General features: G+C 42.8%; 1 protein-coding gene across 1 annotated transcript in view; it reads right to left on the bottom strand.

Annotated features, from left to right (window-relative positions):
• The window catches only part of ALCAM (activated leukocyte cell adhesion molecule), a 120386-nt gene extending 95537 nt beyond the window's left edge, over nt 1–24849 (bottom strand). The window contains exon 1 of the mRNA XM_021400542.1: nt 24501–24849. Coding sequence (XP_021256217.1) covers nt 24501–24591 — 91 coding nt within the window. The 5' untranslated portion in view covers nt 24592–24849. The remainder of the gene's footprint in view (nt 1–24500) is intronic.

Below are 26552 nucleotides of genomic sequence, written 5' to 3'. Positions count from 1 at the left end.
ACTATTCAAACACACACAATTAGCTGGAAACTGTGCATCACGAGAGCAGGCTGATGTGCCTCTTCATTACCTTGCCTGATGAGGCAAGGCTATAAGAGCTATATGGGAACAAGGGAATAAAACAGTCAGTTTGTCAGGGACTGGGAGGGAAATAAAGGGAGGGAGGGGAGGAAGAGTAAAAATTGTCCAGTGCCAGGTTCTTCAAACCACAGAAAAGAATAAGAAGTCTGAAATATTGAAATGTATAGTTTAAAGATAAGCATCTCCAAAGATTAGCTCTAACTTCAGCAAATGGTCTCTCCTTAGGAGGAATAAAGGTACAGAATTTTGAGACAGACTATGCTGATGCAGAAACAACTGCTATGCCACTGGTATGTTCATCATCAAGATCCAACTCAAAACACCTTCTGTATTACATTTTCAACATAAAAAAACACAGCAAGTAAATTACAGGTAGTATCAATCACACACTACAAGTGATCAGGAGTCCACTCACACTACTACATTTCTCCTTCGCTTAAAGTGTTTCTGCTGTATGGTAACAGACACAGAGTAGTTTCATTAATATGGGAGAACACACTCGCCTCATCAAAGGCTGTGGAAGTATTCAATGAGGAGTGCAGTAGAGGAGGTCAGGATTTTTGTATGCATGTCTTGCTATTTGCATACAAAAAAAGCAGTTCAAACATATTCTTTTCCCACATAAAACTACCCACTGGACAACAGCAGTGAAATTAATGAACTTTTATAACAGCTCTGCATCCCTCTCCAGGCATCTATGCACATTATTCTCTGAAGAAAAAAAAATACAAATAAACTAAACAAACTACATTTCTTCCAGTAATTTTCCTGCAATAGATCCTTATTATACATGTATAGGTGGACTGTTTGTACACAGATAAATCAAAAAGAATGTACCCACAGCTGGCTCTTAATTTCACAAAAAATAAGCTTTGATTCCGTGATGCCTTATATAAAGTTAAAATAGAAGTACAACATCTATACTGTTTACTCAGAAATTAGAAGTTACTGTAGGACTTATTCCAGAGGGCCTAACAAAACAAGGCATTTAAAAGATCTTTGCACAGGCTGGGAAATAATTTAGGTTCATCCTTCCTTAGTTTGTGCAGTCTTTTACAAGCCTAAACATGGAAATAATCTTCAGTCTCCCTTTGAAATGAGAAAGAAGAAATACCAGGGCATTTTGTCACTTTGCCATAGTATTTTTAGCAGATCATCAGCAACTAAGAAATCCAAAGAGCTGTAGGAGAAGCACCAGGTCGTTCCAGAAACAGGTCATCCATAACTTAAAGTGAAGCCTAAGCTAACAAGTCCACACACTTATTCCCAGGAACATTCTCCAGTCAAGGGACAGACTGCTTGGAAGAGATGGACTAAGATCCTTCATAGACGAAAGGTCAGAAGTGATAGTTGATACTATTCTACCATTATGCAATATGCAACATCACAGAACTGGCAGTTTTGTCCAAGGAAGACTACAAAACTGCTGAGAAAGGCTCCCACCTTGCAATACCATCCTATAGCTTTGCCTGCCTTAGCCTGGATCTCTACCAGCCAGGCCAGTCACTCTCTTTTGATCAGAGAGACCTTCTTAACTCCACAGATGGTCCTTCATAATTTGTTCAGCGGTCAAAATGTCCAAGCCATTGTATTTTTGGATCCACCTCTGACACAAGCTAATGCAAATAAGAATTGCTTACAGAGGAAGAGTGGTTATACCTGAGAGAAAGCTGAAGAAAGAGGAAAGTGGCACAGATATTCCTCAACACCCTCTGACGTTGAAAGTCAACCATGGAAGAGCACATCGTGAGGCACATCACATTCGGTCCAGACTGGAGATTGTGAGCACAGCTGTAGCAAATCCTTTTCAGTGAAGGCAGTTTGATCACAGTTTGGAATGGTATTAGGTATAATGCCAGCAAAACCCATTCACCACTGCATCCACACCAAACACTTTTGCTGGTAGAGCTCTTCATTTTAAGCATGTAGGTTTTTCCATCTGTCAGTCTGACTTGATATGCTATGAAAACATTAAAGCACAAACTAGGCAAATGGATCAAAGTTCAACAATAACACAGAGATTAGAGGATAAAATTATACTGTGTAACTTATTACTATTTTATCTTTCAGTTACAACTTGTCTTTCCACAATGACATCAAATCTACTTCAGTATGACTCAGTAAGTGACCTTGCAGGGAATGAAAATCTAAAGATTAAAATAATATCTGCATTTCAGTTATATGTAAACACAACACATTGTGGGGTTTTGAGTGTAAAGCAGATTTTCTTCCCCCGTCAAAATTATTTTTCTTCCAATTGCATCAACTTTCTTCACATTCATTCCAAATTAATTGAAATGGAAATAATCTGAAAATTATTTTGAGTCAAAGGATCACCATTAGATCACAACCACATTTTTTCTTGCCAACCAGTTAGTATCTTTCTTTGTTTTTAATATTCTGAAAAAGGTAGGTGTACTTACGTCTATTCCATAAACACGTGAAAAAATAAAAAGTACAAGATACAACATCAAAAGATACCCTTTCTTGTAATGCTTGTTAGAACATTAACATCAAAATAAATTGAATATTTGGAAAAATGTATGTATTAGCAGTCAGAGCTTTTTGTTTCTTTTTTACTGAATCATGCTATTAATATATATAAACACTTTCCTATACAGTTTGGCAGTCAGTTGTTTGTAAAACAGCCATCCTAACACTCCCCATTACAAATTGCCCTATATCCCACAGAAAGGACAAGATGAAAAAGCAGCTGCAGAAGTACACATTAATCTGCAGGCAGCAGTTTACGAAATCTTCTATTATAAATGCTTTCCTTGCATTTCTACTTGCACAGCTTTTGAGGAACAAAGCAAAACACTGAGTTTACATGTAGTAACACTAGAGAAAGTTTAAAACATACTCCATCAGCACGTTTCCCACCCAGCCCACATTAAAGATTAGAAAGAAAATGCTGCATTTCTTCAGTGAGATTAAAAAAATGATCAAGATGGCACAGTTTTTGGATCATCTGTGTTGTATTATTTTCTTCTACTTTGTATTCAGAAAAGAAATGAATTGCCAACAAAATGCTTTATGTCATTGATTTTTAAATTAAAAATACTTTCATAACTGATCAGAGGAAACTCATAACATAAAATGGGCTTTAATAATATTCACTACATAGTGAATCATAAGGGTTTATTGGTAATAAAACATTTAATTACAAACTCAATTATTGATAGACATAAATGAAGTAATTATATCATTTTTATAAGCTGTGCAAAACAAAAACTAGAAGGTAAAGAAACCATTCTTAATTTTTATTGCCTAATACTATGAAGAGTTTTGAAATATATATATTAAAATATATATATTAATAACACAAGGGCTACTCCAAAAGTAGTGCCTCCTCTTTTATGATGCTGGCCCACGATATCAGAGGTAAATGCCGGTGGTATGACAGTAGAGACTGAACCTTCCCACCAGTATTCCCTTACATTTTGTTGCCACGTGATGGATGGCAGCAGAGGGGCAGCCTGACAAAATGGTGTCTGACATGGAAGTGTAGGTGAAGCAAAGGAGTGGAATTGAATTCCTCCATGCAGAAAAATGGCACCCACTGACATTCATCAACACTTGTTGAACGTTTATGGAGACTAAACAGTAGATGTGAGTGCAGTGAAGTGGTGGGTGATGCGTTTTAGCGGTGGCAATAGTGACAGTGAGTCACCTCTGCTGGTGCAGATTTCGACGAGTGTAGAATGCAGACTCTTGTTCATCACTGGTAAAAATGCACAGCTAGTGGTGGTGGCTGCGTTGAAAAATATTGTTCTGTAGCTGAGAATTTGCTCTTCCAAACAGTGTTATTGGGCTCTTTACAACCATTGTATTTTCCATGGAAATAAAGAGGAGGCATTACTTTCAGAGCAAACGTAATGACAATTAAAAAAATAAATCTATCTACAACAGTTTTCATTCCCTCCATTTCACCTTTCCTTCACCTTCCACTTAGCTATTCCATCTCCACCCAGTTTGCCCTTTCATTCAGTGAGAGTGCTTCATAGGCTTCTTCACTTGCGTCCACTCATCAGAAGTATCCTGAGTACCTTAAACTGTCTCTGCCAGCACCGCCATTCCATTAGGTGGGAGCAGCTTCCACCTTGTCTTCTGCCTGGACAAACTGCAGTAGCACTGCTGCTGAAGTGTTGAACCTCAACAGAAACCAAAAGCCGCCTCTCATCCCTACATACAGACAAAGCTGACTATAGTGTACTTCTGTTCACACAGGACTTTGAGAAAGAGCCTGAGAAGTCTCCAACCACTTCTCGGCTGCTCAGGCATTTCTGAGCTAGTGTTCAATAAGGCAGCATCAGAACTAGTAAGAAACCTGCCTCATTAGTGCTGCAGCCATGCAGCACCTCATAAATCAGCCCCTAGCACAGCACCACATGAAGGCACCTACTGTTACCACACCAAAGTGCTGTGATCACACAAGGGTCCTCACTCAGCCCTAGGCCGCGCGTAGCAGCCCAGAAAGCCACTGCCAGAAGACACTCACCCTATTCTGTATCCCCCTGCCCAGCAGAGTTCGTTTATTAAACAAACTGTGTGATGCTGGTTCTCTGCTGCAATTTGTGCACAAAGTCAGGGCAACTTCAGAAGGCTGCCATGATCTTGGAGAACAGAGGAAAAAAAAATAGCCTGGCTAAAAACAGAAAATGAAACTTGAATGAGTACCAAGCTAGTCAGGTTGCTATTTTTAGCACTGCTTCCAATTGAATAAAGATTTCTGGTTAAACAAAGATATCAAGCATACCTAGGAAATGCTTTCATTTTCCCTGCTGCTGCAATCTGCAGCAGGCAGTCAAGTTTCCCAGTAAGGACCCAGGAAGCAACAGCAACAAACAACATTCCACAAGCTGAGAACGAACAATCTCCACCACAGAGACTGAAATAAAAATTATCTGTCAGTTTAAAAATAGAGCAATCAGAAAACTTTAATTTAGTCTGTTTAAGAAAAAGATCAGATAGAGACAGCAAAAGCAATTAACGAGAGCCTGACAAGTGCTGATGAAAGGCTCTTTGAAAAACAGGAGGCTAAAACGCACTGTGATCCAGGAATTAACTGGACTACAAAAGCTGGCCTTGAACATGAAATAACAAATAGTTAAGTAAATAACTATGAATTAACCTGGCGGGATGATTCCCATGACTACAATGTGGTTATTGACAGCTACAAGCTGGTCAGAAGGGCCAGGAAAGGAAGGAGGGCAGGAGGCGTTGCCCCCAACATCAAGGAAGAAATAAAGTGTGAAGAGCTGTCCCTGAAGAACAGCCACCAGTTAGAGACAGAGGCAACAAAGGGAGACTTGTGGTCATGGTCTACTACAGGTTGCCTGATCAAGCAGAACTTGTTGGTGAAGCCCTCCTCCTCCAGCTACAGGAGGCACTACGTTAGCAAGCTCTCATCCTGTTGAGGGAGTTCAAACACCCTGACATCTGCTGGAAAAGTATCACAGTGAACTGCAGGTGATCCACAACAGTCCTCAAATATATTGAGGATAACTTCCTGAGCCAGGTTTTCGTCCCACAAGGGGGGAATGCAATGCCAGACCTGATGCTCACCAGCATGAGTGAACTGACTGGTGACAGCAGGATTGGAGGCTGCCAGGGCTGTAGTGACCATGTGCACTATGCAGTGGTGGAGTTCACACTCTTGAGGGATATCAAACAGGCAAAGGGTAAAAATCAGGAAACTTAATTTTAGGAAAGCCAACTTCCAGCTCCTTGGAGAGTTAGTCAAAGCAGCCCCCTGGGAATCTGTCCTCAAGGACAAGGGAGTGGAGCAGAGCTGGCAGAACCTCAAGGAAGCTTTCCTTAGGGCACAAGAGTTCTCCATCCCCAGGTGGAGTAAGTCAGGAAAGGAAGGCAAGAGAACGGCATGGCTGAACTGAAACCTGCTGGTCAAACTGGAGAGCAAGAAGAAAATGCACATGCAGCGGAAGCAGGGACAGATATTCTGGGAAGAGTGTAGGGGTGCTGCTGGGCTCTGTCGGGATAGGGTCAGGAAGGACAAGGCCCACCTGGAACTGGAAAGGGGAGCAAAGAAGGATAAGAAAGCCTTCTATAGGTACATCAACTCAAAAAGGAAAGTCCAAGAGTGTACTTCCCCTAGTGAGCAACACAGGCAGGCTTGTAACAACAGACAAGGAGAAGACTGAGTACTCAACAATGTTTCTGCCTCAGTCTTCACTGGGAACTGCCCTACATAAAGCCCTTGAGGGGATAGTTCAGAAGGTGTGGATTAGGGGAGCAATGTCTCTCCTGCTGTAAGCAAAGATCAGGTTCACAACTGCCTGAGGAACCCGAATGTCCTTAGGTCTACAAGTCCCAAAGAGATGCCTCCCAGAGTCCTGATGGAATTGACTGATGCAGTCACCAAGCCACTCTCAATATTTGAGAAGTCACGGCAGTCAGGTGAAGTCCCTGGTAACTGGAAAAACGGCAACATCACACTCATTTTAAAGAAAGGGAGAAAGGATGACCCAGGGAACTACCAACCTGACAGCCTCAACTATGTGCTGGGGAAGATCAGGGAGCAGATTCTCTTGGCAGTTATATTAAGGCACATGGAAGAGAGGAAGGTGTTACAGAATAAACAGCATGGCTTCACCAAGGGCAGGGCCTGCACAATCAACCTCGTGGCCTTCTATCATGGCATAACTTCATCACTGGACAAGGGAAGAGCCCTTACTGGACTTCAGTAAGGCCTCTGACATGGTCCCCCATAACATCCTTCTATACAAATTTGAAAGATATGGATCAGATGGGTGGACTGTTTGATGGATGAGGAACTGGTTGTGAGATTCTACCCAGAGAATGTTGATCAATGGCTCAACAAACAAATGGAGATCATACACACACAGGTGGTGTCCCTCAGCGGGTCAGTACTGGGACCAGTACTCTTTAACAGCTTCTTCAATGACATTGACAGTGGGACCAAGTGCACCTTCAGCAAGCTTGCAGATGACATCAAGCTGCAGGATACAGTCAACACATCTGAGGGCCAGGGTGCCATCCAGAGAGACCTAGACAGGCTCGAGCAGAGGGCCCAGTGAACCTCATGAACTTCAACAAGGCCAAATGCAAGGTCTTGCACCTGGGTTGTAGCAACCCCTTCTCTATCAGTACAAACAGGGGGATGTAAAGATAGTGCACAACCCTGCTGGAATGGAGCTGGGGGTACTGGTTGATGACAAGATGGACATAAGCCAGCAATGCGTAGTCCAGAAAGCCAACCGTATCCTGGGTTGCATCAAAAGAAGCGTGGCCAGCAAGCCAAGAGAGATGATTCTGCACCTCTGCTCTGTGCTTGTGAGACCTCACCTGCACTACTGCACCCAGGTGTGGAGTCCTCAGTACATGAGAAACATGGACTTATTGGAGCACATACAGATGAAGGCCACAAAAACGATCCAAGGGATAGAACATCTCCCTCAAAAGGACACGCTGAGAGAGCTGGGTCTGTTCAGCCTGGAGGAGAGAAGGCCCTGGGGTGACCTGAGAGCCACCTTTCAATGTCTAAAGAGAGGCTGTAAGAAAGGAGGAGACAAACTCTTCAGCAGGGCCTGCTGTGATTTCTAAGGGTTTCAAAATAGCTTCAAACTAAAGGAGGGAAGAATTAGATTGGATATAAGGAAGAAGTTTTTTTACAATAAGGGTGGTGAAGCACTGGAACAGGTTTCCCAGAGAGGTGCTGGATGTCTCATCCTTGCAGACATTCAGGGTCAAGCTAGAAGGGGCCTTAAGCAACCTGATCTAGCTGTAGGTGTGGGTCCCTGTTCGTTGCAGGGGATTTGGACGAGATGACCTTTATGGTTCCCTTCCAACTCAAATAATTCTATGATTATAACATGAAGTAGTATTTTTTTTCTTCATTAGTAGGAAACAAAAAACAAGTAAAAGCTCAGATAAAGAAGGCAGCTTCAGTACAGCTTAAAACACTTCTGGAAAAATAAATCAATAGAATTTTTTTAAAAGTGTAAGACTGCCAATTGCACCAGAAATTAATTTCACCCTAAGCAAAATAGCTGAGAAATAAAAGTAATCAAATTTCTCACTGGTAAATTACACCTGAACTTGTGGATAACAGAGCAAACTAGTGCAAATAATTTCTGATAGCTACAGTTTCAGATATTAGGAATTTTCAAGAACTGATTAGTATTGTGCATCTCAGAACTTTTTTTTAAAGTAACTTAATGAAAGAAGCCATGCAGAGGTATGTAACTGACAGAACATGCTGCAATCTACCCAAAAAAAGAACCTGAAATATGCCCTACAGAAGCCTGCAGACATGCAATCAGAAATGACAGTCAATAAAACAAGCAACTACGGTAGGACACTTGAACAAAAATAAAGGAGTATTTGATAGGAAGACCTCTCAAGAAGAGGAACATGAGAGCCTGTGAATGGACAGTGAATACAGTCTTAAGTGGGCTAGTAGGACAGGAAGATTGATAGTTTCCTGATGCAACGCATTCATAGCCTGTCACCCACAAGAAGTAAATTCTGCAAAGAATTTCAGCTCCTTAGTGAGAAAATCAGAGGAAAGCAGAAGTAACAGAAAAGAAGAGAGTTATCTTAGTTGCTCTCTCCTCCATCGGGAGATTTTGATCACTCAGGGATAAACTAATCCAGTAGGGATTCAGCAAAACTTCTTAAGGTTTTCCTCTTTCTGTTAAGAAAAATAAATAAAATTTAAAAGTAATCTATATCCACAAGCAAAAATTAGCAAGTGTGCAGCTAATATACCATCATCTTTGTCTTTAGGCATCTGCCTAAGACACAGCGTGTACAAATACACAGAAATCACATATAGGCTGAAGACTAATCACATATCACTGAAGACTATTATAGCTCCCAGCTTTTCCTAACGAGGCCCAGGGCTGGGTAATTGATTAGCAAATGGTAAACAGTTTCATTTTTTTTAAACCTCTGATAAGCATCAGCTATACAGTTGATTCACACTACCAATGTGCATCTGATTCACTGGGAGTCACCATTTCTGGAGGTGTTCAAGAAACGTTTAGATACTGTACTAAGGGACATGGTTTAGTGGGGAAATACTGGTGGCAGGTGGACAGTTGGACTAGATGATCTTGGAGGTCTTTTCCAACTTTGGTGATGTTATGATTACACTGATAGAAAGCCTGTATCTGAAACATGGATATTTTAACATTTCACCTGTTCTACTGCCCGTTTTCCCCCTAATAATGAAGACTGAAATAAAATCATCACCAAAAATTCATATTGGTTTGACTACTATGGTGCATTTGGTATATTATTAGGCATATTATCCAAAACAAATTATATACAAGGTTATCAGACATTACTCATGGGAGTATTAGGAGTGCCCTGGGAACAGCCCTACTTTTACAGGGGTTGCTTGGTTACTAAATTCCTGCTCAGACTGCTCTGACATCAATACAGTTGGATATTTCTGAACTCGTGGAAAGATTCAAAGTGTTTCAAAGGAAATGGAAATCTGTAAGAGAGCTTTCTGAAAAATTAAAATACATCTAAAGATAGAAAAACATTTTTAAAAACAAAGAAACATTCTAATTCAAAGGATCACTTAAGGTTTTCTTCATTTACCTCTAGAATACATACTCAAAATGGTGCTAGGTTGAAACCTGAAGTAGAGAACATGCATTTCTGAATTCCTTTTTAACAACTGAGAAAGAGCAAGCAAAATGGTCTCCAACCTGTTTAAACCACCAGAGGAAGAATGTAGCTGAAGATACTCTATAGCCCAGAGCTGGAATTCAGAAGTCACAAATCAGTATGGGCGGTTACACAAATGAAATTTTTTTGTAGCATGGCTCTATGAGGATGTGAAAGTCACTTCAGGAAGACTCTCATCTTATTTTAACTGTTGAAATCAAAACTGCAAGTAAACTTCACCCCGGTGCAAGAACAGAAGTGAAAGGAACTCTTCTGAAAGGGAATCTATGAGTCAGGAGCACCCACAAGTCTCAACCCACGTTGCAGAAAAGTGCCCACACATCTCTGAACCCTCTGCTTCTGCTAGCACCACCACAAAGGGAGCATCTGGAGCTCAGATACAAGAGGGAAGTGACCCTGCTTCCACGTGGCTCTGAAAGCATAGACAGATGCCCTCTTCCCCACCACCTTTCGATGCCCTTCTCCCAGGAGACACATGGAAAGATTCTTTTTATTCGCTTAAAAATGTTTTCCCTTCGCTCCTCGTTTCAACTTTATTTTCATTTTTCTCCACCCACATATGGATAAACAGAAGCTACAATGAATGCCTTGACACATTTCTCCCCATAAGAATTAGTAGCAATGAGACTTCACCCGTCCCATCTTCTCCATCAACACCCGCAAAAGGACTATAGACTCTGAGGAATAGTTGGGTAGACAACTCTGATTAATTAGCTATATCAGAATAGTTTTCTAAAAAACAGCTCCTATCAGGTGTGCATTATTGCCAGCATACCAACCAATTATCCGTCACTTTTCTTCCCTGCTTTGCTTTCAGTGGTAAAGTTTGCTAGGGTTAGTGCATCCACAGCAGTGCTTGGGCTAGCTCATTATACTCTTAATCAATGCGACCCTTTATCCGATGGTGTCCTTCTCCATGTCTTTACCAAAAAAAAGAAAGCTTGTGTTTAATGACCCACAGGGAAAAAACAAGAGCATCCTTCTTTCCTTTCTATAGCCTCCTGCTGGCCTCCTGCACAAGGCTCTCCACACGGTCATGCACACAAACAAATCAAAGCACAGGGACTTAGAATCCTCACCACGTTCCCTTCTGATAGACTCTGACTTCCTTTGCAGTTTATAACTAATCACGTTACTCCTTGTGTTATTTATTTCTAGACTTGAAAATTCTGTAATTAAAGGACTTTGAGGCATCTGAGATGACAGATAAGCCCATGATTAAAAGATTCATGATGTCGTGATATTAGAGGCATGCTTAGAGCAAGGCAAAAAAAACCACATTCATTTAACTCAGATCTTTCATTTTCCTTCAGCCTGCGCACATGTTCAAGCAGAAAGCACCACACCAGAGTTAGGCACGGTGCCTTAAGGTTCCAAACGCTTAGCTAAATCAATCTTCTACTGACACACGTGTCTACATGTCCAAAGAGAACATGGCACTTAATGGTGTGTAATGTTTCCCTTTCTTCTAGTAAGCTTTCTTGTTTTCTATCACAAGTTTATAACCTATGAGCCAATATTTTACAGTTCTCCATTAAAATCATTTAACTATAATGACTATATGACAACATAACTATCTCAAAGTCAGACACAGTGATCCTTCCTTGAGCTCTGAAGTCTTCCAGTCTGCTGAAAATGTATTTTCAGAAGGAGCTGGAACATTTTAGATGATCACTGGTTACAGTAACCTAACAAAATATTCTTCACTGAAAGTCAACAGTGAAAAACACGTGTTCAAATTAAAACTATTTGGGAATTTTAGTTTTAATATCATTACAATAGATAATTACAATATATCTTTGAAAAGTGGGGCAGAAACAACACACAAACGGGACCATAACTGAATTAAGCTACACTGCAGAACAAACAAGTTATCATCACAGGATTTGATAGCTGTGCATTTAAACATATCCTAATCTGAAAACTAATAAGAAAGCATAACTATAAAATAGATATCTCAAGTTAAGTCTCATAAAAGTCTCAAAACTGCAAATCTGTTCTAAAGGATTTCCTCACATTTTAATTAACAGTCATAAAAAAATTGTGATGAGATAATCTCAGTTTATATAGAAGCATTTTCTCCATTTAAAATTATACTCAAGTAAGCTTAGTAAGATGCATATTCCCTGCTGACAGGCATAAAAAAATCCTCTCTCATATATTATATCTTACATGTGGAAAAACCATGCGTGCGCAATTTAAACACAGAAGCTTATAAAGTCAGCAAAAGAGGTGAACTACCACTTGCATCATATTTTGGAAGAGTGACCAGAGCAAGATGAGAGCCCCTTGCCTAAATTGCTTCCTGTGGGAGTCATGCTAGCCAGACATCCCCTGCGAGGAACAGAAGCACACTACAGCTTACACAGAACATCCAGCACCTGAACAGCCTCCAAGCCATCAGTTCTGCTTACTGTGGCTTTGTGCATCTCCTCTGCAAGGATCGTATTATCGCTAGTTTATTAAATTCAGTCATTACAAAAATACTGAGATACTTGAATAATTTCAAATCTGGATGTTCAAATATGTGCCTGAGACTCTTGCATCAGCTTCACTTCTGGATTTTGTGACTTCAGCACAGTTTTGGTTACAAGTCTACAATGTCAGCTAAAACAACAGACAAGCAAGCAGTATGACGGTCCCCAATTCAACTACACTTAAATGTTCAGATTAGAAAAAAATGGTTGACAACAGCAATTTCATACAGCTGTGTTTTTTACATTCCTCATATTAAACAACTAATACTACTTTGGAATTAGCAAGAACGTATTGTAAGATTGAAGGCTTATTTGCTTAGGATTCTCATCTCAGGAATGTCTTAAATAATTGCAGAATATGATGTCTTACTCTAGAGAAAATCCAAAAGCTCACTAAGGACAGAGTTAGACATGTAGGGCAAACAACACTTATGCTTTGCCTATGACATCCTTTCTGACATTCTACTTCATGCACCAAGCCACTTGCAAAGACTGGAAGAAAACATAAAGGCTTTCCCCACCTCCCAAGAAGACTCTTAACATGAGCAGCATTTAGATCATCTGTGGTGATCCAGGAACACAAGAGAGAAGGCTCCTCGGGAAGGCCAATTGCTGTCAGGACCAATGGTCCTACACAAGTGCCTTGTTGGAACACTTCAGCCATGAGAAGTCACTATGGGGATACAGACATCTTGGTGAGGCTGGAAACAGTACTCTGCTGTATGACTGACAGGAGAAGGGACATGGAACTGAGTACAGTGGTGTGACATAGCACAGCCTTGATGAAGGAGAATGTCCATTAAGTGCAGCAGGTAGAAGGAAAGGGAGGAAGCAAAGGAACTGACAAACTGAAGATACAGATGATTCTCCCCTGCCTTCTGGTACCTGGTTCTTCTCCTCTCTCTCAAAATTCTCATTTGGAAGATCCTCCTTAATCCCAAAATTTTTCAGTAAACTCTCACAAAGTGGACAGCTCACCCTCTACAACTTGCTTCCCTTGCAAGCTAAAGCCCCAAGAACTGCTTCTGTGCAGAAGACTTACCTCCATAATTCCCTGTGTGGGGCCATCTAGCAACATGACACCAGCACATGGCACCCACTCCCCCGGTCTGCTGGAGCAGCCCACTTTCTGCCACCTTCTCAGTGGGAGTGGCTTTGATAGGCCAGAGCCAAAGCAGGATTTCCCTCAGATTCATCTGACTGCTCTCCAGGAACTCAGATGTTCAAGTCTCTCACAACAGCGTATAAGGTACTTCTGGTCACCAAAACAGCTGTCCTTTTGGTCTTGCTACCTCCTGTCCAGGCAGCATCCTTCCACAGGTCTCATCAGAAGTAGTTTCATCCCTCTTGGTCTCCATAGCAGACTCCATTCTATGGCTCTTCCTGCAGGCCCAATGGTTACACCAGATTTGTGACACCAACATGAGCCACTTTCTACCTGCGCATCCTGCTCCTTGTGAAGATGCTGACTGACATCTTTGGTCAGGCCGGTGGCTCCTGGCAGCAAGCTCTGCTTTCTCCCGGCTCATGTGTGCTTCAGGATACACAAAACAGAAATCATAGGGCAAGAATTTCATTACTCCATTTTGTCTTTTTCCTTTTTCTGTGAACTTGGAAAGAAGTTCAGATCCTCTTCCAAATAAAACAGTAGAAAAGCAAAGGGCTTTTACAGCATGAATCCACCTGCCAGCTCCCCCTCACAAACTTCTAGGCATCCACACATGTGACACTGGAAGAAGAAATTGCACAGCAGACAACAACTAGCAGGCAGTCAGGGCCCAGCCCTGCAGCCACTTCCTCAGCCACAGCATGGCTGTGGATGTTGCTGAATGCCATTAGGCTGCCCTTGCAGCTGCTGGCACTCAGCCCTCTCCTGCTGCAAAGAAGTCGCATCTCATATCACACATGCTCCTGCTCCCAGTCCTGTTCAGGTGCTCATCACACCACAGCTCCCTCCCACCCAGCCTCCAGTGCAAAGCTTGGCCTCTCTTGACACAGGAGAGCTCTTCAATATGCTGCGCCTGCTTAAGTGTGCAAAGGAGGGCAACGGAGGTGGTGAAGGGTCTGGAGGGCAAGGTGTATGAGGAGGGGCTGAGGTCCCGTGGTGTGTTCAGCCCAGAGCAGAAGAGCTGAGCGGGGCGGCTGCAGCTCCTCACAGGGAGCAGAGGAGAAGCGCTGAGCTCTGCTCTCTGGTGACAGCGACAAGGCCGGAGTGAACGGCACGGAACTGTGTCAGGGGAGAGGCAGCTGGGGGTTGGGGACAAGGGCTGCACCAGAGGGCGGTGGGGCCCTGGAACAGGCTGCCCAAGGCAGTGGGCACAGCCCCAAGCTGCTGAAGTTAATGGAGCATTTTCACACCGCTCTTAGACATAGGGTTTGAGTTTTGGGTGGTCCTATATGGAGCCCAGAGTTGGACTTGGTGGTCCTTACAGGTCCCTTATGGATATTCTATGATTCTATGAAATTTAATTCACGCAAGGCTAAGTACCACGGACTCACAAAATGCATGCTGGCAACAGCAATTATCAAGGATGTACATGCACTGCAGGAATAGTCCATTAAAAAAAAAAAAAAAACTAGCCTTTCATTTGCATCTTTACTGAGGAGCAAAAGGCCTCAAAATGTTCATTATTACTGAAGCTGCCACAAGGCACATACAACTGAGATCATTTTTTTCAGCATTTGAATGCCAAGTTTGTTCGACCACTGAAGTCCTCCCAAATAAAATACGTGCTGGGGTGCTTCCCACTCAAGCTTAACAGCATGGAAATACTGAGAAAGGAAAAAAAAAAAAAACAACCTACTTGCATAGTGACATCTCCCAAGCCGCTATCAGACCCAGCTCAAAGCAGCATCCTTCTACTCACAAACATCATTGTTTGAAAAATCTGCCATGTACACAGAAAAACTACAGAACGTCTACTTACTCAAGGGATCACCTTCCTTCTTTAAATGGTATTTTAAAAAATAAAGTTTTTTAAAAAATAAAAGAATAGCCAGACCTCAGTCTTCCCTGAGCTAATGGAATTAATTTTTATTTATTTATTTGTCACTGCAGAAGGTACTGGGAAATTGCTAGAGTCAAGTGTTTTATTAACAGATAGAAAATTTAGGTCTTAACATGCCTGCAATTAATGCACTTATGGATAAAACATTTTTCTAGTACCTTTCCTTTCCTGCCTTCCTATAGCTAAGAGTGATGGTCCATCTTTAAATAAAGAACAGGGGGAAAAAAAATCCCTCCTTAAGTAAAAATTTTAGCAGGGAAAAAAAAAAGACTTTCAATGCAATACTCCCTTTTAAGGCTCTGTTAAAATCTTCACTTCAAGATTTACATACAGTTTACTATGCTTGGTTACAGAACACCCAGACTATAAGCCACCAATCTCCTTGTGTGGTTATGAAAAAAGGCTGTGTTGTAAAGAACACAGAAAAAAAGTAACAAAAATTTATTCTCTTGCAGGAAGAAAGCCTCCTCACAAGGAGCTATGGTCCCCAGCATGCTCATGGTCTGCTCTTTCACACTCGCATGAAAAGACTCATGGAACTGTCACAGCTGTTTACAGATGACAACATCTTGAAGGAAGACTAGAAACCAGTCTAAAAGCAAGAAAACAAGTGATTCGTACGGTTTTTGTGAATTTGAATTCACACCTAAGGCAATGAATCTGCCATTCTAAAAAGGCTAGGGTTTTATATATGCTTATGCAAAGTAGTTTCCAATTCTGAAGTTAATGTCTGGCCCTCAGAACAAATCCATGACAATCATTTGTTTCAAGAAATAGTTGAAACGCTAATCCTGCCCAGAAAAATTAATAAGCTTTTAGGGTTAAATAACTTCAGTCCTCAAAACTGAAGATCTAATGAAGTCAGACAGTGAATTCCATCCACAAGTGATTCACCTGTCTCTCCTACCACGTGTGCGGATGTCAGCCCTTACAACACCCCACTTCTTTCTGGAGAAAGCTTCTGTCGGCTCACACTTCCCCATTCAGTATTCACTGAAGAAATACACTGCTTTATTCATTCCTCTGTACCCTCTGCATCTGATGTAATGGAAAGAGAGCCAGAGATCGTGAGCATACTGAGCATGCTGAAGCCCATTTTTCTTTATCACTGCTGTACTCACAGATGGAAATAACAATAAAAAAGTGACCCATAGAGTGCTCAGCAAACCATTCAGTGCCGGAGAACAAAGTGACACCCCTAAAGCAAGCAGACAGCTCTTTGCAGCAGTTCAGAGGGTAAGTATGCCCCTAGTAAAAGCAGGAAATTTCTCAAGCTTAGGAGGGATACAGATTGTTCACCTGCTTCGATGGACACCAGAGAAGACCACTGTTACAAGTTTCTTCCGTCTGGCTCTTCATCTCCATGCTATCCAGGAGTACCTCTAAGCAGGCTGGTGGGTGCAGAGACACACCAAAGCACCAACGGTGGGGAGGTGACAGCCAGAATGCCCCAAACACAGCTCCATTCCCACTCCAATCCTCACAAGACCTCATTCCTTGCTGCTCTCCCACTGTCTCATACAGACATGATACCTCTCCTACAGCCATTGTTTTTATCATCATTTCGACATATATACAAATAGATTCTGTGAATCTCAACTGAAAAAGGGTTCACCTGCATTTTCTGCTTCATGTATGGATATCACCCACACAACATACCAGTTGTTTTCCCCACCATCTCAAAAGCTTTAGACTTCTTCCCCCTAGAAACTGGACAGATGTCTCCTATCTAACCCTGCAGGGTTCTTAGGAAAGTGATAAGGAATGACAAGTAATGACCAGCAGACACAAGTGCGTTTGGATGAAACACCAGACCCTGACCCTTATCAAACCTTCAGGTGAACTTTCAGGAGACACACTGACATCAGACATGCACGTAGAGCCTTAGGAATTTGCTGCTGTGGGGCACCACACGTTTACCAGGGTTAAATCTTGGGGGTAAAGGTTATACTTAAGGACTTAAACTTCAAAGCTGAGGCAGAATGTGTTGCATCATTCAACAGTAGTTTGGTGAGTAAGGTCATACTGAATCATGGAACAGTCACCCCTCCAGAAATCAAAGCCCCACTACAGAAGGCTAGAGCAGAACATCTGCATCTGGATTTAAATATCAAATATCGATATCAAAATAACAATAACAACAACACTTATTTTGACAACCTTAAGATGCAAATCATAACTTCATGCAATGTGAAGTCACTGTCATTATTTGCTTATATTAATGGTGGCTACTGAAATCCACAGATCTGTCTGCACAACAAACTCTGTATTAGGAAGAATTCATGCACATGCAACAGTAAGAAAAGTAACTTACAAATATAAACTGGAAAACGGGGTGACATTCATAATACTGACTTCCACACTGTTTTTCTGTAGGTAGGGTTCAAGATGAGCAGTAAAAACTGCAAGGTGGTGTTAAGAAAGATTTGGTAACATATTCAAGTTGGAAAAATTATCCTCTTGCCCACTTGTCAAGCTACCAAGCGCAAGAGACAAACAGCTTCTTCTTGATTTACATCAGGTAAATCATGTCAGTGTCAGAAACTTAAATCTTCCCCAGTTTGCGAAAGCAAATCTCATAACGCTGCGTCAATATTCATGAGTTAATTTTAATACGTAATACTTATCCTATCATCTTGTCTGTGTGCAAGAACTCATTATACTACTTGATACACAGTGTCAAGCATGAAGGAATCAGTTCTGAACTCTTCTCTTTTGCAATTACGCACCTCTACCAAAGTTCCCAAGACACTGTCTAGGTACTCAGTTCTTCATCTTTCTTTTTTTGTTCGCATATGGCTTTTTATGTAAAGGTTATGTTCATCTCTGCTCTCCAAAAACACTAGAATAAACCAACAAACATGATTTTATCTGAACAAGTAACAGAATTCACTTGGCTAAACACATGCTGCTTTCTAGACTTCATGACACAAAATTGTGTGTCATTACTCCTAAAATGGAGTAATACCTCAGGCTAATATTCTACATAATCAGCAGCTAAACATTTCAGAAACTTCTATTAAAGAACATCATATTCCACAAATAATATTAAAGCCCTGCACCTGCATTCAACTATACATTGCTGTAATTTCAGTTTAAACTGGGTATGCTCACTGTCCCTTCTGTGGAAGTTTACCATGCCACCCAACAGATAACTCTCTCTTGTCCTTACCAACTCTTCCTGGCTAACATGGTAAGCTCACTCAACTCAGCAGTGAAAAACAAGTCATTCCCCTTCTTAAAAATAAACAAACAAGAGGATATAGATATAAAACATCACATTTAAATATACAGTCGGCATCTATTTTATAATCCAATATCTAGGGTTATTTTCTCTAGTTAAATTGAAAAAAAAATGGAAAAATAGATTACTTCTGTGATAAAAAAAAAAAGATATACAGGATCTGAGAGAAATACAAGGTCTGAGATTTGCAGAACAGTTACTAGCTTTCTGTGTTTACCTGTTTGTATATTAGAGACATGGAATAGGTTAAAGCAAGCGAACACATATTTGAGCTGGCTTTCTTTTGCTATAACCCTGAATCCATGCTTACAAAATGGTATACGTGTTCCAGTTTTTCCTTATGATCCTAGATGAACTTATTTTTGTTAAATAAAGGTCCTATTTTATCAGTGTTACTGTCAGTGCTTGCGCTTTCTCTTGCCACAACAGTCTATCAGGCGCAATCTAACCCTGTTTGTACCTTATTTCATCCAACAAAATCCTTGGTGCAGCTCATCCCTTGAGAGTACCCTCTCCTTATTGTAAATTCATTTTGAGTTGTTCCATGAAGCCCCCTTCAGACAAGCAGACTTCAGCTGAAAAGCAGATTCTAAAATACACCCATTTTAAAAACCCGCAAAGCCTTGCTGCAAAGGGAATGCTCTGTCACTGAGTCACCTCTTTGGATTTGCCCACTTGCGTGACTCAGATTTGTCCTTCCTTCTTCATGCAACAGGAAGGCTGTGAACAAAGTAAGATGCATTCAAAAAACGAGCCCTTTGCCACAAAGTACTGTTAAGAAAGAAAGATTTTTGTTTTTTAGTTTTTTTTTTCAGTGCATCTTTCAATCAGAGAAAACAGAGGTCTGAGAAAAAGCACAAAGATGTTCCTTCCCACAGTAAGGTAGCGGAGCTCCCTCTATTGAATTAGCTGCCAAAAATCTCTTCAATTTAAAAAAAAAAAAAGCCACAAGAAAATAAGAAACCGCAACAGTTCCCAGACGGGACTCATCTACCAGAAAGGCAAGCTGTGTCAAAGAGATACCCAAAGGCAGGGGCAGAACCACCACACGCAGCTAGCTCCCAGTGAGTGCTGAAGGGCCAGTGGCTCACCAGGGCTCCAAACGTGGAGATTCCAGCAGTCCACAAGATCCAGAGAGATGCCTGAAATGTTACTGATGTTTAAACACTTTCCCTTAGGGCTGAAATTGCTGTGGTTAATATCCATGTTTAATAATGCTAGGGAATTCTACAGACTGTACTAGTACAGCATACAGTGCAACACATGAAAGCTGTTCAAGTATTTGCAGTTTTCCTTCCACAATAAGAGGTTAACTATACACAAAACGACCTAATTGAAAACAGGTGATACAGATACATAGGCTGCAGAAACACTCATTAAATCACGGGCTGCACTTTTTGCTTGTTATCAGGGGAACAGCTTAGCATTAGCATTGCTATTGAAAGCACTTCAAATGCTTTCTAACCAAACATTACAGAACCGTTCTAACCCCTGATAACCTCCAAAAATCATACCCTAAAGCTGGTGCACTCTCCATCTCCACTGTTTTATCACTTTCTCGTTTTTTACCTCCCAAAAGAGGGATATTTCTTATCAACAAAAAAATACCAGCTGAGTAGAAATAGGAGTTGTTTTAATAAATAAATACTTATTTGCCTTTCTAGAGACATGAATGAATGATAAGGAATGAAATTTTATCTTAAGCTGGGCAGATATTCCTCTGCAGAGCCACCACCTTAGAGGAGTAGATTAACATCCACTGGGGTTGGGCTGACTCTGATTTAGTCTCAACAACACACACTGGGGAAGAAGAAAATCAAAACCAAACCAGAAAAGAAAGAAGGGACAGAAAGTTGATCTGATCGCTGCCAGCTGTTGATCGTACTAGCTGCACTACAATCTCTTATATAGGAGATGAGATTCATTTTCAAGCATGTTAGAGGCAGAAACGTACAGCCTCCTTCAATATTCATACTGTTCTTAATAAGGAGAAGATACCAAGATAGAGAACGGGTAGGTCAAAGCCTTGTCTTCAGGGAAGATAATTTCAAATCAAGGGGAGTGTTCAAATGAAATGAAATGATGTTCACTTTTCCCTGGAAAAAAATCATGCTCTGCTCAAGTCAATTCTAATTATCACCCCACAGCATTTACAGTTCTTGGAAGATTCTCTCATTTGAGCATTGGTGCATGGAAGCATAACTATTTTTCTTGAAAGCAGAAGAGCTCTGGAGAAATCAGCATGCTGCAACAGGTGCTCAATTCTCTCTTACAGATGTGACCTTACAGTTTACATATATTTCCATTTAAAAAAAATTACATTACCAATTAAAAAAAAACAAAACACCTATCTGGTAACCAACCCTGAGGAACCTTGAGGAGCACTAAACACAGAGATCATGGTTCTTATTTACTTTATTTAGTCTTAAAAGCCAGCCTGTATTGCAGTCTGCAGAACTTAACAAGACCATACAGAAAACCCAGATTATTAGTGATATGAAAAAGCAATTTCTGCAGTCAGCATGGCAACGTAAAAGAGAAGCCCTCCAGTGTGAAACAGCACTGCAGAGACAGCCTGTTGGTGACCATCATGCTTGTGGCCATACATTACAGGTCACAATCAGGAGAGACTGAATATGAATCATCTACTATCAGGAAATTCAGCTATGGGCTTGTTTGGTCACTCAAATGTTAACAGGTTGAAAGTGCATATAGACAGGCCTGGCACCACCCATAGCTGTCTCCCTTCTTTCCAATCTGCTTATGTTTCACCACAGGCTCAATAATCAGACCAAAATCACTGTGACAAAAAAAAAAAAAAATACTCTACAAAAAGTCCCTGTGGTAGTATTCTAATAAAAATCCCATGGTGGTGTAATGTGGTATGACTAGCAAGCACATTAAAGCTATTGCCACTGCAGTCATCCTTAGTTTTAGGTTCGTACCATGCATTACTATGTAGCACATTATGGAAATCTGTAGTGAGCACTCAATAGCACAAGACTATAAACCACATTACAGAAGTAGGGTATTTGTAAGAAAATTGAAAGGATATGCTTAACCTTATCACAAAGGTGCAATTTGCGTTATGTAAAGTAACGGCATTTTCATTATTTTCCCCTTCATGTATCAGCTTGCACAGATACTTAGAGATTCAGTTCCCCAGAACCTATAGCTGGAGAAAAGCCAACCAATAGTTTTATGCCTAGTACTATGAGAGCTGAAGCTATTTACCCTGGGATTGCAGATTAGCGCCCTAGGTTACCTTCTGTAAGGAAAATGGATGGACCTATAACTAAGAGTATTTACTCTTGCACAGGTTGGGAAGTGGAAATAAGATATCTTGGAATTAAATCTGACTTACCACAGAGATATGTATCTCATGAACATAACAAATTGTATTTTTTCCAGTAAAAAAAATTGATTGTTTGGTTCCCCTAAGGAGACAAAGAGCTTATTTTCCTTCGGTCTGAAAGTTCAGAAATGTACAGACCTGGATGATTGCTGTTGTTGCCCTCTGAGTCCCAGAAAACCAAGAGAGGGGGGCAGTACAGGAGAAAGAATTTCTAACATATTCTCACTAAAAGAACTTTAAAGAGGTTTTACAAAGAAGTAACGCTTCCCAAAAGAAATCATTTAACAACTTCTAGCTCACTTGAAAAGAAGTCTCTGTGCACTGGACAACAGAAACACAGCAGATCGAAACAAAATATACATGGTCTCCTGACCTCAGACTTAAAAAAGCCTTGTGAACTTCAGGTCTTAATACAAAAAAAAAAAAACAGTTTCCTTAGATCAGTGTCCTGCTAGATATACCAGGGAAAAAAAAAAAAAAAACAACCACAGCCATCAGAGAGAACAAAGCAATCATCATGTGAATGAGAAGGCTTCATGTTGCCCTTTCACCACCATGACACGGTTACCAATCCTTAGTAATACAACACCAAATGAGACTCTGGTCTTCAGAACTATCATACACGGGAGATGGGGAAGCACCACAGAGACTGTGGTTAGCTCATGACTACAAGTGGACTTTCCTTCCACATGCAGTCATCTTCTCAGAAAAGCCCAAGCATTTAAGTGGTATTCTCATTTACTCAGTCCTAGAGTTAGCCTCCTAGCCCCACACTTGGGTCACCTCATTTTTAAATAGAGACCTTCCTAGGCAATATCTTCTGTGAAGAAAAACTCAATATTTCTCATAGGAATCCCCAACTAGGCTGAATATTGCCGGGGAGATCAATACCTGATGCACATCAACTTTTAATATGCTTTTAATAGTTCACCTTTTGCTAGCCATGTGCAAACCTGAAATGGAACTCCCTAAAGCCAAGCATTGTGATAGTCACATATCCAAAATTTGTGGTGGACGATGGTGAATTGGCATGACACAACTAAGATCGCAAGGAGTAAGAAATGTGAAAAAGCAGTAATGCCAAAAGCTTAACAAATATTGGTTTCAAGTATCTTTTGCCCTCCAGGGAATAGATTGTGAATGCGAGGCTTAAGTCATAAATCAGGCTTTCCAGGCTTTTTCTGTAGGTTGGGAAAGTTTCTGATCTGAGGTGGGGCTGTGTTCTCCCCCCATGCATTTGTTTTGCCTGATCTTCTCATCGAGAGGACAAGGAAGAAAGGAGAGCAGATAGAACTCCGTAAACAGTGGATGGTTCACCTCCAAACTCTTTAGGTAATAGCTGGTCAAATTCCATTTCTTTATAGACTGCCATCAGCACAACACTTGACATAAATTATTTTTATTACTTCAGATTTCCTTCGGTGGGTAAATGTGGACAGTCACAGGGAATGAAATCAATTCTTATTCACGTTAGCAGAAAGTGAGACAAAACTCTCTGCGGGGGACATGTCTTGCTTCATCACTGGGGTGCTAATCTCTCTGGATACTCCACATGCCTTCAGCATTTCATAACATGAAAATCCTTCTCCGAAGAGCTGCTCTACACCACAGAGATCAGCACTGACTGCAAACTCTGCTGCTGAGACATTTGTAAGCCTTACTGAGATTAGACACTGTATTTGCCAGAGCAAAACCCAAGCAGAACAGACTAACATAGTGCTTATGCTTCTATTCCTTTCGAGTCAGTTTGGGAGTGTGGTTTGTTTGTGTTAGGTTGTTTGGTGAGGGTTTTTTGCTTGTTTGTTTGTTGTTTTTTTTTTTTTTTACTATTCTAACAGAAATTAAAACTTGAACTATGCCAACAAGGTAAGCCTGCCAGTTCTCTACTTAACTGAAGCTCGTATTAAGTAAACGCGGTTATATCGCTGGTGAAAAAAAGGCTCCTGAAGTGCAGTACTTACCTCGCTGCTGCCTATAAGCGGTTAACCGAGGAGCGCGCAACAGTGAGGCAGAGGCTGGCAATGAACGAACGCCAACTCCACGGCTCCTGCGAGCCCCGCGCTCCCGGCACACACGGGCAGAGCCCTTCCTTCAAAGCAATACAAACTACTGCCACAGGCTGACGCTCTTTCTGCAGGAATAATGAGACGCTCCCCGTACCGAATGCACAACTCACTTCCCAGCTTCTCCCTCAGACTTCACTTTCACGCTCAATATTTACAAAATAAAGCCTACGAACGTCTGACGGCTACAATGCTCCCGGCACCAGTGGGGGACGCGGCGCTCCCCGAGGCGCAGAGCAATCCCCGGTGCCGCCGGACCCGCCCCGAGCAGCGCAGCGCCCCGATCGCGCTCGGGACCGCGCGGCGCTGCGGGCGGAGCGGCCCCAGCTCCGCTCCCGCCTCGTCCGCCCGCTTCCCGGTGGTTGCAGGCGCTGCCACGGGGCACGGCGGCTCGCTCGCCCGCCCGCAGCCCGCTTCCCCGCATCGGCCGCCGACGTGAGGTGGGAGACGGTGAGCGCCGGGCGCTCCGGCTGCGAGCGAGCGAGCGACCGGGCGAGCGGGAGGGCGGAAGGGAGCTCCGGGGGGCACGGCCACCTGCGGCCCCGGCCTCGCCCCCGACGAGTCCCTCGCGGAACGGGCTCTCACCTGGCGGCAGGCAGAGGGCTGCGAGCAGCAGGCAGAGCAGCGGGCGGCGGCGGCAGGAGGCGCGGGCGGCGGCGGCGGGGGGCTCCATCATCCCGCCTGCCCGCGGCGGGACCGGGAGGCGGCGGAGCGGGGCGGCGGCGGCCCGCGGGGCTCTTCCCTCCGGCTGCGGAGCGCGGAGGCAACTTCTCTCCTCGCGCGGCCGTCCGCAGAGCGCGGCAAGTGGCGGGGCGGCTGCTCTTCCTCTCGGCGCGCGGCGAGGAGCAACTCCGCACCAGAGCAGGTGGCGACTTCCCTCTGGCAGCCGAGCGGCGCTCCAGGACTGAGAGCGGTGGCAGGGAGGCGGGGCCGGCTGCGGCGGCGGAGCTGGCCCGGCCCCTCCGGCCCGCCCGGCTCACGCAGCAGGCGGCGGGGCGGGGGAAGCCCCGGGTGCGGCCGCCCCCGTCGCTGGAGCCGCGGTCCCCAGAGCCCCGGGAGGCGCCGCCGAGGGGGAGCGGGACTGTGGGGTTGCGGAGCACGGCGAGCCCCACGCCAGCCGCCCCGCCCCGCCTCGCGTTCTGGGTCCGCGGTCAAGGTGTGTGTGGGGCGGGAGTATTGCAAATAGCGAGCTTAAAAAAAAAATAAAAAAAAAATTGCCAGTTCTGCCGGGTGTATAGCCAAGAGGAAAGCTCACAGCGGTCGGTGAAACTGGAGGAGCAGAGGGCTTGGAAGGGAGGGAGCTTAGGGCGCTGCTGGCTGCGTGAAGGAATCCGCCGAAGGACGAGAGAGCGAGCGTTCGGCGCGTCTGCCCCGAAGATGAGAACGATGCCCGCAGCAGTCATGGAACGCGGACACCTCGCCCGCTGCACGGCGAGAGCGGGTTGGGAGACGGGCGACCCGGAGTCGCACCGCGACTTCTGCCCGACTGCGCGGCGTGAGAAGTACGCCTGGTGTCCAAAAGCTGAAGGCGTGAATTACGCGCGTCATGTGGTCCCTCCAGAGGGACTTTACAGTAGCGAAATCCGAAGCGACAAGAGCTTTGACTTGCTTCATGTGACAGTGTGAGCTTTTAAACAGGAACTTCCCCAAAAGTCCTGGAAATCAAAGACAGGCTACAGTAGCTTATTCTGCAGATACACGTGCTGTTCTCGAAACAATTTTCACAATGACTAAAAACTGAGAACACTTCGGTATTGCCGTGGTGCAGAGCAGGTTTAAAATAGCGCCGTCTGTGCATGTCTTTCCCCACGTACTGCGCTTGTTTCCAGTAAAGTGAGGCAACGATGTTTCACTTTAAGAACTTAGAGTCTAAAGCATTGTCTTCAACTCACATCATCCTTCTGTTCTTCCACATTATTATTATTGTCTTTATAACTGCGTACGTCATGCTATGCAGTTAGTTTTAAAAATATTTTACTTTCTCCACTTACTGCTCATCAGATCTCTGTCATCCTTTGTTTTCTGTGGAGATTTCTCTTAATCGGCATATTACTAAGCAGATTACAAAAAATACTACTTTTAAGATCAAGAATCTTTTTTGTCTTCTGCTTTATAGTTCCCATTCAGAGATTTTTTCTTGCATGTTTAAAATCAGCACTGAGTACTCACTAGTTACAATATTTAGTAATTTTATTGCTGTAGAGCCTGGGGATTCCCCTAAAGAGCCTGGGACAGGACAAGAGGAAATGGTTTCAAACTAAAAGAGAGGAGATTTAGATAAGGAGGAAGTTTTTTGCAATAAAGGTGGTGAGGCACTGGAACAGGTTGCCCAGAGAGGTGGTGGATGCCAACCACCTCTCATTCAAGATATTCAAGGTCAGGCTGCACAGGGCTCTGGGCAACCTGATCTAGCTGTAGGTGTCCCTGTTCATTGCAGGGAAGTTGGACTAGATGGTCTTTGAGGGTCCCTTCCAACTCAAACGGTTTTATTCTATGAAAATCTTAGGAGGTACTGTATGGAGTTATACAGTGATGACCACCTAATCTGGTTCAGCATTGTATTTCACTTGTTTTTTGGCTTCTGGTATGTGTTTTTTTGTTTGTTTGTTTGTTTGTTTTGTTTGTTTGTTTTGTTTT

Source organism: Numida meleagris, chromosome 1 (assembly GCF_002078875.1).
Source record: "Numida meleagris isolate 19003 breed g44 Domestic line chromosome 1, NumMel1.0, whole genome shotgun sequence".
NCBI classification, from domain to species: Eukaryota; Metazoa; Chordata; class Aves; order Galliformes; family Numididae; genus Numida; species Numida meleagris.
This window is presented reverse-complemented; position numbering and strand designations above follow the sequence as displayed.